This window comes from Procambarus clarkii, chromosome 31, assembly GCF_040958095.1.
Source record: "Procambarus clarkii isolate CNS0578487 chromosome 31, FALCON_Pclarkii_2.0, whole genome shotgun sequence".
NCBI lineage: Eukaryota > Metazoa > Arthropoda > Malacostraca > Decapoda > Cambaridae > Procambarus > Procambarus clarkii.
In genome coordinates this window covers 27055077-27068460 of record NC_091180.1, presented here as the reverse complement: position 1 = coordinate 27068460, position 13384 = coordinate 27055077, and the positions used below count along the sequence as shown (strand labels likewise).

At 44.3% G+C, this 13384-nt stretch overlaps 1 protein-coding gene across 2 annotated transcripts in view; it reads right to left on the bottom strand.

Moving 5' to 3' along the window:
* The window catches only part of LOC123758846 (midnolin-B), a 219751-nt gene that overhangs the window by 9676 nt on the left and 196691 nt on the right, over positions 1-13384 (bottom strand). For both annotated transcript variants that reach the window (XM_069334591.1, XM_069334590.1), the window contains exons 3-6: positions 4306-4362; positions 1397-2278; positions 792-1110; positions 161-457 (exon numbers count right to left, since the gene is read on the bottom strand). In XM_069334591.1, coding sequence (XP_069190692.1) covers positions 161-457; positions 792-1110; positions 1397-2278; positions 4306-4362 — 1555 coding nt within the window. The remainder of the gene's footprint in view (positions 1-160; positions 458-791; positions 1111-1396; positions 2279-4305; positions 4363-13384) is intronic.

Genomic DNA, 13384 nt, shown 5'->3' with positions numbered 1-13384 from the left:
GCTGAATCAAGTCTTCTTCAATGTCTCCCTTGCACCAGCATGACCTGATTGGGATGTTTGAAAACATCCTGTTGCCAAATGTCGATCATGCCCTGAACTCTTGTACTCTATATATTAAAAAAAAAAAGTCAAAGGCACTGCAAGGTATGCAAGGTATTACCGTGTTCCATAGTTTGTGCGTTATCAGCACACTTTCCACTATTTCGATGTGTGGCAGAATCTTGCATGTGTAACTCACTGGTGGAAGCACCACCATTTTGCTGTGTTCCTCGCTTGGCGATCCCACCACTGTTTTTACTTCGGCTGGTAGTGGGTGTCGAGGTACTTAGAGAAATGTTAGTAGAGTGTCGGCGATACTGGGGAGTAGCACATAAAAGGTCATTGAGGATGTGAATGATGGTGGATATATCCCGCTTTGGCCGTCCCTGCCTGTCCTGAAGTGCTGGGTTCAGGGTTCCTAAAATAAAGCAGAGAAATTTTGTATAAAAAATAATGCAATAATATTGAAACCTACATCAGTATGCTGCTTTAAGATGTTGAAATGCTGGTAAAATTTAATCATTAACATATTATTGTTCCCTTAAAGCTACAAAATACAAATTTTAATTCATTAACTGACGAGATACAATTTTTTTTGTGATCGTATTTTAACATGTCTGTAAGTGAATTTGAACAACAATTTTATATAGACTTAGCTGTAGCAAAATACACACAATACTGATATCTGCCTTAAAAGTTTTGGTTAAAATATCAAATGTAAATTACAATTTAATACAAATTAATTACTGTACCTGAGAAAGTGCCTGAGTACACCCCTTTGCCATGGTGATGCATACTCTCTATTATAGCTCCCTGCTTCTTAATGCCTCCGCTGCCACTACTGCTGCTGCTGCTACTACTACTCGCACTGCTGCTGTTGCTACTGCTGCCTCCGCCACCGCTGCTGCATCCACTGCCATTCCCATTGCTGCCACTGCTAATGCTGCTGCTGCCACTACTGGTGCTGCTGCTGCTGCTGTTACCAGAGCTGCTATTACTACTACTACTGCTGCTGCTACCACCCAATGAACCAAGAGATGCTGTCGCCACCTCATGGGGAGTAATAGTATCCTGGAAAACAATCTTTCATGAGCAAAATTCATGAGAGGGATTTCATCTTGCCCCACAAGATACAATAAATGCCTGAATTTTAAAAATTTGGCATTTTCAACAAATTCAGTACAGTATTTTCATTTTTATGCTTATTTATGCTTACGCTTATTATAAGTATTTATGCTTTATGCTTTTATGCTTGAAATATTAGAAAATGTTTTAAAATTGAAATAATTAATGTAGAGTACAATACAGTACTTCAAAATCAAAATGAACTACATAAAGCATTTCAAAATTATCTCACCTCCTTCTGTTCTGGCTTCGATGTTAAGACCTCCGATGACAACTGTTTTAGTGTCTGAGTTAGGTTACGGGAAGCCTCGGCTAGTGCCTTGGTGTCTAAGGATGCCCTGGGATCAGTTTCTTCACCCCTGTGTGGGCATCCTCTGACAGGAAGCTCACCATCGAATCCCAGACCAGATGGCGAACTAGTGTTTGAGCCACTTGAGGAGGAGGAGGTGGGACTGGTGGGGGTGGTAGGGGTGCCTGGCGTTGGCCGGAGGTGGTGGTGATGGTGATGGTGGTGGTGATGTGGAGGAGTAGCTAAGTATGGTGGTGGAGGGGAAGATGGGGAACCACACCCCATACTATGATGATGATGATGATGATAATGATGTAACAGATTATGTTGGTGGTGTAAGGTTGCTGATGCAGAGGAGGGGGATGAGGAAGTGGAAGAAGAGGTAGAAGATGGAGATGAAGGAGAGTTGGATACTGTAGAATTAGAGGACGCTGTCTGACTAGGGTTAATGGTCACGGAAGCTGGGATTGACGATTGGCTGGACAAATGAGAGGTGTGCACAGGAGAATAGCCTGAACACGTAGCATGAGGGGTGTATGGTGGTGTAAGAGCATGGGCATGTGCAGATGTTCGTGCAGCACCACCATGATCAAGATGGGAGTGCGTATGAGCGTGTGTGTGTGTGTGGCTGTGAGTATGAGTGTGGGTATGTGCATGATTGTGTGTGTGGGCATGAGTGTGGGTATGACTGTGTGTGGGTTGAAGGCGGGTCTTCCTTGAGCCACCAGGTGACACTGTGGACAGCTGGAGTTGGATGAGCATCATGTGGTCCCCAAGGCGCATCGTTAGATTTAGTGGGGCCTTGCCTGTCAGGAAGTCGTTCACCTGGAAAGTAAGATTTAAAATTTACCTACATGTGGTAATGATTATGCAAATTCTTAAGTAAATATATATTATATTCAGAATTTTGCTACCTATTTTCTAAAGTTTTTCCTTTTAATAAAGTTAATGTAACAACCTGAAAGTTATTTAATCATGGAAATATTTATGGAATGCTATTGCAACAAATGGAGATCGTTACCAAAATATGCCAGACTGCATTACTACAGTATTAAATTTATCAGAGAAAAACTGGAAGTGTAAGAGTTAATCCATTATCGTGATGACAGCGAGAGCTCTGAAAATGGTCTGTGATACTGACAGGTAATTGTGCTTTTATTAAATATGCATTTATGTAACTACTGATTTAACCACTGTATCATGTTCTTCTGTACATATTTTTAAAATAAAATTATTGTTAATAACTTAAATGATCAGGATACATACGAATTAAAAAGAATTTGTAAAGATTGGTTAACTTATGTTGATAAAGTGTTAAAGCATTACAGTACTTGGATAATGTGATGGACAATGGTGTAAAATTTAAGAATTTGTAGTAGGAAATGCAGGAAATTATGTAAATGTGTCAGAGACAGTATTTAATGTAGCTGTTGTGTGGTGTATAAATTGTGCGTGTCACCAATGTATGTGTGAGTCATAACAGGTGTGGGGGGTTTACCTGTGTTTTACTTATGACTTTTTGAGAGTTCTTTAGAGACTACCTAGAGGAGCAGGCTTTTCTTGATGATGCCTTCACTGGCAACGCTGTCAGTGGCAACAACCTGCAGGGCCCACATATCCATCACAACTACATCTACCTTTAGGTGGTTTTAGGGAAATTTGTCAAAGCATATCGGACTCTGAACAAGCCTCCCGGTTGGAAGTCTAATCAACCAAATTGTTGGTAGCTATTACTTGCAGTAAGATGTAGAGAGCTGCAGTTGTTAGTAATGCCCTTATATTTTGGCAAAGGATTTATGAGAAGTCTTGGGCCCCTTGTTAATTGCTTTGTTAAAGTCTTGGCCTTTGTCAAAGTCTTGGCCCCCTTGTTAAAATTTAATTGTGTAGGCCTACTAATTGCACCCCCCACTTTTCAGAAAAGCTGTTTTGCACATTTTGCCATGATACCTGGTTTCACAAGACATTACTTTGATTCTGCAAAAATATCCCAAATTTCCACTTTCAAAATGTCAACAGTTACTTGTGCAAGATTTCTCCTACATTTGCTGGAAGATGGCTGAAACATTGGGGAGGTATAGCCTTTAATATTCATTGTTGTGCTTTTGCCGCGTTTCTTTTTGTGGGTATCCTATACTGTATAGTACTTCTACCCTATAGTTCAATCCAATGTCATTGTGCAGGTTGAGGAGCAGAGCTTTGAGTATATTATTTATAAATATTGTGATCTCTCTCATCTTTCACAGCACCGCTCCTGTGCCAGGTAAGTCCACTATGGGCTCACCATAGCCCGTGCTACTTGGAACTTGTTCCGAGTAGCTGAATTTATAACAACAACAACAACTCTCATCTTTATTCTAAGAGTGCCTCGAGATAGTTCAAAATAAATGTAGGTAGTGTATTTTACTGTGTCTGTGTAAAGTTTATGATTACTGAATTCCTAATATTTCAGATATCTCACCTGCCCTGAAAGAGGAAGTGAATACAGAGCAGAATTTCAAACAAAAACAAAGTATTTCAAACAGAGGATCAATGAAGAGGCACCCTTTGCTTGCTTTGAAGGTCCTTATAATCCATACAATAATTTTCCTGGCAAATAGCAAGTTCAATTTATAATTGCATTTAGTATCCTGTATACATTTTGTTTTCTTAGTAGGTAGAATTTGTCAGTTGACAATCATGTTTACTGAGTCATGTCAAGTGTGTTTGTCATATGAAGGTGATATGACAGGTGTGTTGGTGTTCCAAATATTATTAACATAGGGGGAGGGGTGAATTTCATGTGTCAATGGATGTAGGAGTGTTAAAGGTTTGTAGGTGTCCACATGAGTGTGTGGGTTGAGGAAAGGACTCACCTGACCATCATTGAGACTCTCCAGAGCTTGCATGACACTCTGTTCTGGCCTCTGCGTCTGTAAGCAACAAAAATGGTTCGTTAGACACTTAAAACATTGTATGATATTATAATACTGTTTTACTGTAGAATGACATGAAAAGGGATTTATTTAATATTAATCTTCCCTAGCTAACCCTCAAATACCTGCTTGACTACACACATTTGGACTTTCCACAGTACATTAGCCTTGGCCTACAATAATCCAAAACTTTTACAATATCTTTACTAGGAGAGGGTTCTGAGAATTCTACTCCCAAGTCCGATCTGGGGCAGGCTTGACTTTTGAAAACTTGGCCAAACAGGCTACTGCTTGAAGTGGCCCACAGGCCCATATATCCACTACAACCTGGTTGATCTGGTACTTTTTGGGCAAATTTGCCTAATTGCTGCTTGAAGTCCAGCTCTGTTCTGGCTTTTTATGCTTTTAGGGAAGATATTTAAGAGCCATAGAGATTGAAGTTCAATGCTCTCTGATTGTGCCTATGGCATCTCTACTCACTGGTTCTATTTTGCATTTCCTTTCATATCGTTTGCTCCAGTATGTTTTATTCTGAAAATTTGGGACCTGACCTTCCAGTATCTTCCATGTATATATTATTTGATACCTCTCTATCTTCTTTCCATAGAGTGCATTTTGAGAGCTTTGAGATGGTTCCAATAATTTAAGTGCTTTATCATGTCTATGCGTGCCGTACAAGTTTTCTGTACAGTATTCCCTCTGTTTCGGAAATCTCTCCTGCTCTGTAAGGGAGAGCAAGTACGAAGCAGTTCTCAAGGCAGGGCATCACCAGTAATTTAAATAGTATTAGCAATGTTGTGGAATCCCTAGATTTGAACATTATCATAATCCATCCTGTCATTTTCCTGCTTGATATATTTGCTAGGTTATGGTCAAGCCTGGTATGGCTCAAGCCTAGCCTCGGACCGGGCTTGGGGAGTAGAAGAAAGCCTCGGACCGGGCTTGGGGAGTAGAAGAACTCCCAGAACCCCATCAAGCAGGTAGTCACTAAATGTCTGGTTATCAGACATTATAACTCCAGGATCTTTTAAATGTTGCTTTCCTTTTGTAAGTACAGTAGGTCTGATTGTGTCTTGTACCCTGTACTGTATATGATTTTGTTCATTTCAACCACACCTAAATACCTGGAAGGCTATTGATATTAGCATGTAATTTTCTTCAAAAGTAATTTGCTGATTTTTGTATCATCTACAAAGGCTGAAACAAAGCTATGATTTGTATTTTTGTCTATATCTGATGAGAATGAGAAAAGCAGTGGTGTAAGAACTGTTTCCTGGGAGTACAGAACTTTTCACTGTGCATCAACTTTATTTGATTTTACTGTTATATTCTTTACATTGGGTTTGACAGAAATGTTAAAAATTCAGTACCCTACTTCACCCATTATTCCTACTGATCTCCTTTTATGGTCTTTCTCCACGGTCACACTTATCAAATGCCTTTGCAACAAATATATGAAACATTGCCAGAATAAAAGTGGATGTGTTCAAGAAACAATTGGACAAGCTCGTGCAGAAAGTGCCAGACCAATTAGTCTGTACTGGAAATATGGCCATTTAAATTTTGCCTCAGAGGGCTAGTTTATTGGTCAGCGTCACTACCTGCGACGGACCGACGGACTGCCATATCAAATGGGCTTGTGGGCTGCTCCACATTATCACAAGACAACCTTGGCCCTAGGCTTGGGAACCAGAAGAGCTCTCAGAACCCACTCCAGGTATATGATCTACACAAGGGTGATGGACACAACCAGGAAACTGTTGACCTGTCAGGAAGCACTGCCACGGTGTAAACCAACGGGCCTCCAGCTCGTCCCAGCATCCTAAGACAAAGGCAGCAGTAGAGGCAATAGGGGCCCTGCCACTACCAGCAGAGGTAATACCGAGCCCTTTACCGCTGTAAGAGCATAAACAAGCAGGTGAGGACCCACCAGTGTATTCCTTCCACCTAAACTAGCAGGATAACCTCTCCAAGAAAGTCCATATCTGCATTTCCATGTATCCATTATATATGTCAAACTGTACACAAAAAAGCAATGGGTAAGCTGTAGTTGCAGCTCTCCCCTAACTTGTTACCTTGGAGACGGGCGTCCTTATCTCCCCTCGCCCCTAACAAACTCGTCCCCTCGCTGGCCAGAGGGGACCCAACCTCCGCAAGAATGGAAAGGGAAATGCAGAAAAAATAATTGCCAGAGAGAGAGAGAGAGAGATAGAGAGGGAGATAGAGAGAGAGATAGATAGAGAGATAGAGATAGTGAAAGATAGAGGGAGATAGAGAGAGATGATACCTGGGAGATAGGTCAACCGATAACATGAAGGCTCTGGCATACAGTTGGCTACTGGCTCAACCTGTTCCTTATGTGATTGTTACTTATCGCTAATAACTTCTTTTTTTTTAACTCGACCCCCGCCACCCAGGATCACCCCATGCACTACAAACCGTAACCAATACACCATTGATCGTTTGACGATCAATCGTCTAACAATCGTCTCAGACGAGCAATGATGTAGTGGTTCCAGTATCCTTTATGCCAAGAGGTGATCCCGGGAGAGCGAAAGAAAAGATAAGAAAGATGAGAGGGGGAGAGGGAGGGAGAGAGGGATAGATATTATATATATATATATATTATATATATATATATATAAATATATATATATAAATATATATATATATAAAGAAAGGAAGAAAGAAATAGCAAGACAAATAAAGTTGGAGAAAGGAAGAGAGGGTAGGTTGTGATGCAAGGGATTACAGGAAAGCCAGCGACACAGCATGGAGCACCAGAGGATAAAACGCAGAACGGAAGAACAGAGAGGAGGGAAGACTGATAGGAGGAAAAGTCACGAGGAATTGTGATGTATGTACGAGAAAAGCAGGACCCCAAACCAGCAGCGGGAAGGAACTCGGAACAGAAGGGAAAGCAGCAACAACATGGCCTCTGCCTGCTTGATGGGGTTCTGGGAGTTCTTCTACTCCCCAAGCCCGGCCCGAGGCCAGGCTTGACTTGTGAGAGTTTGGTCCACCAGGCTGTTGGTGCTGGTCCTCTGCCATAAGGTGCGGCAGCGGACGGCATCTAGAACTTGTTACGCAGACTTTCCTGCATCTCGCCTGTTTTTCTTCTAGTCTGAAGCAGCAAAACAAAGGCAACAGCTCCCCTGGCGCTAATCTAGGTCTATCGCCCCCTGCCGCCTCCGTCACTCGGGAGACGCCGCTGCCAGTCTACTTCTCCTCTTCTAACTTGTGAATGCCGTTTCTTTTGATATTGTTTGTTGTTGTTAATTGTGCTTCTGTTGTTACTGACGTTGCTGGTATTATTGTATATTGCTACGACTGCTGCTGCTGATGTTATTAACGATTGTATTATTGATGCTGCTACTATTACAGCTACTGTTGTTGGTGCAATAAATTATGAGGAGGATTAAAACAGAGGATGATAGTAGGAGGCTACAAGATGATCTAGGCAGACATGAGTCCAACAAATGGCTACTAAAGTTCAACCCGAGTAAATGCAAGGTCATGAAACTAGGCGGTGGAAACAGGAGGCCAGACACAGGATACCTAATGGGAAATGAAGTACTTCATGAAATGGACAGAGAGAAAGATCTAGGAGTTGATATCACACCAAACCTGTCACCTGAAGCCCACATAAAAAGAATTACATCTGCGGCATATGTGAGGCTGGCTAACATCAGAACAGCCTTCAGGAACCTGTGTAAGGAATCATTCAGAACCTTGTACACAGCATATGCAAGACCAATCCAGGAGTATGCGGCCCCAGCATGGAGCCCGTACCTTGTCAAGCACAAGACGAAGCTGGAAAAAGGTCAGAGGTATGCCACTAGGCTAGTCCCAGAACTAAGAGGCATGAGTTACGAGGAAAGGCTGCGTGAAATGCACCTCACGACACTGGAAGACAGAGTAAGAGGAGACATGATCATGACCTACAAAATTCTCAGAGGAATTGATAGGGGTAGATAAGGTGGTACGCGAACAAGGGGACACAGGTGGAGACTGAGTACCCAAATGAGCCACAGGGACGTTAGAAAGAACTTTTTCAGTGTCAGAGTAGTTAACAAGTGGAATGCATTAGGCAGTGATGTGGTGGAGGCTGACTCCATACACAGTTTCAAATGTAGATATGATAGAGCCCAGTAGGCTCCGGAAACTGTACATCAGTTGATTGACGGTTGAGAGGCGGTACCAAAGAGCCAGAGCTCAACCCCCGCAAGCATAACTAGGCGAGTACACATGGATTCAAAAGTATTTATGATAGGGTCTATAAATTTAGCTAGGACTAAGCTGGATAAAGGTACTGACATGAGAAGCTAACCTCAACCCAAACTCCCCACTCCCGTCCTCTTATCGCCTCACCCCCCTCCCCCTCGCTAACCAATCTCCCCCCTTATCTTGTCTGAATAACACTCCCCTCTTCAAGAGCTGTATCTACCCCTCTACTACATCCACATCTCCCCTCGCATCCTCCCTACGACGCCATCCTTCCCACTCTCCTTCAAGCACTTTTCTTACCCTCGTAGTGTTATAATCTGTTTCTTCTCCCATTCTGCCTCTCTTCTGTTCCCCCAGTGTGTGCCTCAGCACACCGCCAAGTTGACAGCAGAAAGCTGAACAGTCTACAGGTCTAACTTGGTTCATAACTTGGTCTGCTTCTCTTGTCCCCCCTTCCTTCCGTCCTCTCTCCCTCTCCCTATCCTTCCCTCCCTCTCTCTCTCCCTCATCTCTCTCATCTCTCTCTCTCATCTCTCTCTCTCCCCCTTCCCCTCATCTCTCTCCCTCACCTCTCCCTCTCTGTCTCCATCTCATTTACGCCCAGAGGCGTTCAATAATGGCCACAAGTTCGTCGTTTCTGTGCTGGACAAGACCTCGCCCCCGCTGCCGTGTCCAACAGGCTGGTGGATCATATGTTAGAGAACAAGCGTGAACACGAAGCTTCTAGAAGGGCTCAGAGGGGTGGGAACTAATAACATTCGGTCAGTGGTAAATTAGAAGTAAAACCCTATTGATAACAACTATATTTACTATAATATTGATGAATTAAATCTTTTGTGTTCTGGTATGTTGAGAGACGGAGGTTGCTTCATTGTTTGTCTGTGTTCGGACCCAAGAGTCCGAACACCGTCCTAACAACCACCAGTTCTCTAACAACATTCCAGGTGCGCTAATATGGTCCTAACACCCGCCAGCACTCGCTAACAACCTTCCAGATTCTACAACAAAGGAATCTGACCTGCATCTTAATTCGGTTAGGTGTATATATGTGGGGGGGAGGGTGGGGGGGGGGGAGTGTAGGTGGTGTGTTGGGACACTGCTGGCTTTGTGGAGTGCTGCTTTAGTGAATAGTATCCCGTGGGTGCCTGCCTCTCAATGGCTCTCCCGTGACCCCCACCCATCACTGTAACCCCTCCAACCCGTGACCCCACTCATGCGACCCCACCCTCCCGTGACCCCCCTCCATGTGGGCCTGCGGGCTACTCCAAGCAACAGCCTGTTCGACCAAGTTATCACCAGTTATCAGCCAGTCGAGCCTGGGCCCCAGGCCGGGCTTGTGGGGGAGTAGAACTACTCTCGAGACTCCATCCAGGTATACTCCAGGTGACTCCCCCTCCACCACCATGACCTCCGTCTTGTGAATTCTTAAAAGTAATGACATTTAATCGTGTGTGTGTGTGTGTGTGTAGGATTCCTCTCTCTCTCAAAACCTCTTTTTCCCTCCCTACCTTTCCTGAACTCCCTGGCCCTAGTCTCTCCTCTCAAGAGTAGAGAGCAAGGAGAGAGCCTACAGCTTTACTATTCTAATCACATTTATAAAGATGGAACTTGTCATAGAAAAGTATAGTCTTCTTTTTCCTATTAGCTCGCCAGTTTTGATGAGACTTGATAGAAATATATTATCTCTCAAGACTTGATAGATAAGTCTCGTGTGTATTTCTTTTGTGTTCTCATTGTGCTCTCACTCTTAATACATTACAAATACAGCCACGCCCACTCAAACACTCAAGTTCAAGTATGTTTATTGAGACAAGAAAGAAATACATCTCAAAGGGATAGAGTAGCTTAGGCTATTTCTACCCCTCCTCAAACACTCCCATCTATCCTTCGTAGACACACACACACACACAAGAAGTGATATGGTGGAGGCTGACTCCATACACAGTTTCAAGTGTAGATATGATAAAGCCCAGTAGGCTCAGGAACCTGTACACCTGTTGATTGACGGTTGAGAGGCGGGACCAAAGAGCCAGAGCTCAACCCCCGCAAGCACAACTAGGTGAGAACACACAAACACACACACGTACACACACACACACGTACACACACACACACGTACACACACACACACACACGTACACGAGAGAGAGACTCACGCCAGCATAGCAACTTCAATATGAATGCAATTTTGATCAAGCATACCCGCCGGCGTACGCCACCAGAGGCAACAATGCAACATAATAATCACCGGTGTAATGATTCTCACTCAGCCAGCATTGTCTGCTTGCCTGACTGCCTGCTTGTACCTCCAATCAATCATTGCGGGCCGCTCCAAGCAACAGCCTGTTGGACCAAACTCACAAGTCAAGCCTGGCCTCCGGGCCAAGCTTGAGGAGTAGAAAAACTCCCTGAACCCCATCCAGGTACAATCCATGCACACACTATTGGGGTACTCACTATTTACAGCCTCTCCAAATTCCAAATATTTTAAAACGACAGATTTTCGGAATAATTACTATTAGACTAAATATCTAGGTGTAAACGTTTCTTCTAATGTCTCTAAGAGATCTGTTTCTTGAGGTTACCTTGAGGTGTTTTCGGGGCTAAGCGTCCCCGCGGCCCGGTCGTCGACCAGGCCTCCTGGTTGCTGGACTGGTCAAGCAGGCTGTTGGACAACGTTCCCAGGCAACGTTTTCATCACAAACTTCTACTACATTATTTCCTTGTAAAGGCTGATATTTGAAAGCGCTATCCATTCTTGCCATAACGTCCCTCAACCCCTGGAGCACATCTGTGAAGGCACCTCTACACCGTGGCACCTCTACACCGTGGCACCTCTACACCGTGGCACCTCTACACCGTGGCACCTCTACACCGTGGCACCTCTACACCGTGGCACCTCTACACCGGGGCACCTCCACACCGGGGCACCACTGGATTGAAGGTTGATCTCCGAGCTTCCGTAACCCACGACTCTCTTTGGGCCGCCAAGGGGAATTATGAAAGAGGGGAAGAAGGAATGTGAGAGGGAGGAATATAATAGGAGGGATGAGAGAGGGGCATGGGGAAGGAAACGGAGTAAGGAATGGGAGACGGGAAGGGGGAGGAGGCCTGGTTCACACTCATCTTTAAGGCCCCGCTCGACTACCGAAGACTGGCGGCGCCTCCCCCGCCCACACCGCCACTGTCTCGCCAGCTGCTGACACTGTGACCGTCTCATCACCTGGCACTTGTCTAATGTTTGACGGTATCTAGATGCGGCTCCGAGGACCAATGTCCCAGCTGCCCCGGTCTCTATAACCTGAGACACTCTGCTTGACAGGTCTGCTCAACCAGATTGTTAAGACGCCGCTGAATGTAGTGTGCATGCAGTGTGACCCAGTGTGGCATATGAATCACACGTAAGGAGCGGAGATTCTCACGCTTACCTGCAACTCCCCCCCTCACCCCCCTCCTTTTTGTAAGTGTGGGGGGCACTTCTGTACCCCCCCCCCCCGCGGCACTGAGTGAAGGCCAGGTGCCACGGGAGTGTCTCGCCTGATAATACGACTATTGGCATTTCTATCTTGCCTTGACAAGGCTGTGGGCCGTCACGAAGGGGGAGAGAAAGCAGATAACACAAGATAGAGAGACAGAGAGAGAGAAACTGTTCCTATAGTCTGCAGACTAGGCATCATGCTATAATCAGGTGACTATAGCATGATTGCTATAGGGGTGTAATGCTATCACACCATTAAAATATCATTCCCACCATTGCCTACCTTTTCTTGATCACCACCTGGTTGACCAGACCACCATCAACCAGGAGGCCTGGTCAGAGACCGGGCCGCGGGGACGTTGATCCCCGAAAGCAAAGCAAGGTGATTGCAAGGTAATCCTTGTCCACACGCGTAGGAGCCAGCAGGTGAAGGTGGTGACCTTAGGTCAGGTCACCACAACACCACCCACACCAGACCTACCTCACCACCACAACACCACCACCCACACCAGACCTACCTCACCACCACAACACCAGACCTACCTCACCACCACAACCTATTGTTTCATAACCCTTGCCTCCATATCCAATAATGAGGTTACACGACGAATTATCGGAATTTAAAGCTTCGTGACCCATTGCCATTAATCAGCATACATAACACTACATCTTGTGTCATTTTAAAACAAATTGATAATTTTCTGGAAATCACAAAAAAATATTAGGGTATTTGTTCATATATATTTTTAATAATATAGTTTTTTGTTATTCACATTAAAATCTCACGGGTGGTACTTTAATATACGCTACCTAACTGCAGCGTATAATTTTACTACGGGTTCACCATAGCCCGTGCTACTTGGAACTTTTTGTTCCAAGTAGCGAATCTTAAACAACAACTGCAGCGTATAGAACAGTACAAATCCCCCGTAGGAAGGGGGATTGCACTTGGTTGATCTACGTGGTTGATCATTGCAACCACAACCACACCTTATATAGGCCCATCATCAATTAATCATCAATCAATATAATCTTCCTTTGACTTGTCTTTTCCTCTATGACTTAAGGTCTCGTATTGTTTAGCGTGTGACCTCGTGAACCATCATACTCATCACCAACATCACTCATCACCCTCATCTCAACTCATCCACCCTCATCAAGATAACCCCGGGCCTACCCCCTCACAAGCATCTTGTGAGGGGGTATAAAGCATCTTTTTTTTATTATTATTATTTTCTACCACAGACGTGGCCACACATTTACAATGCTAACCAGCATATATACATTTTCTTCTGTCCAAGCATCTTAACCTTG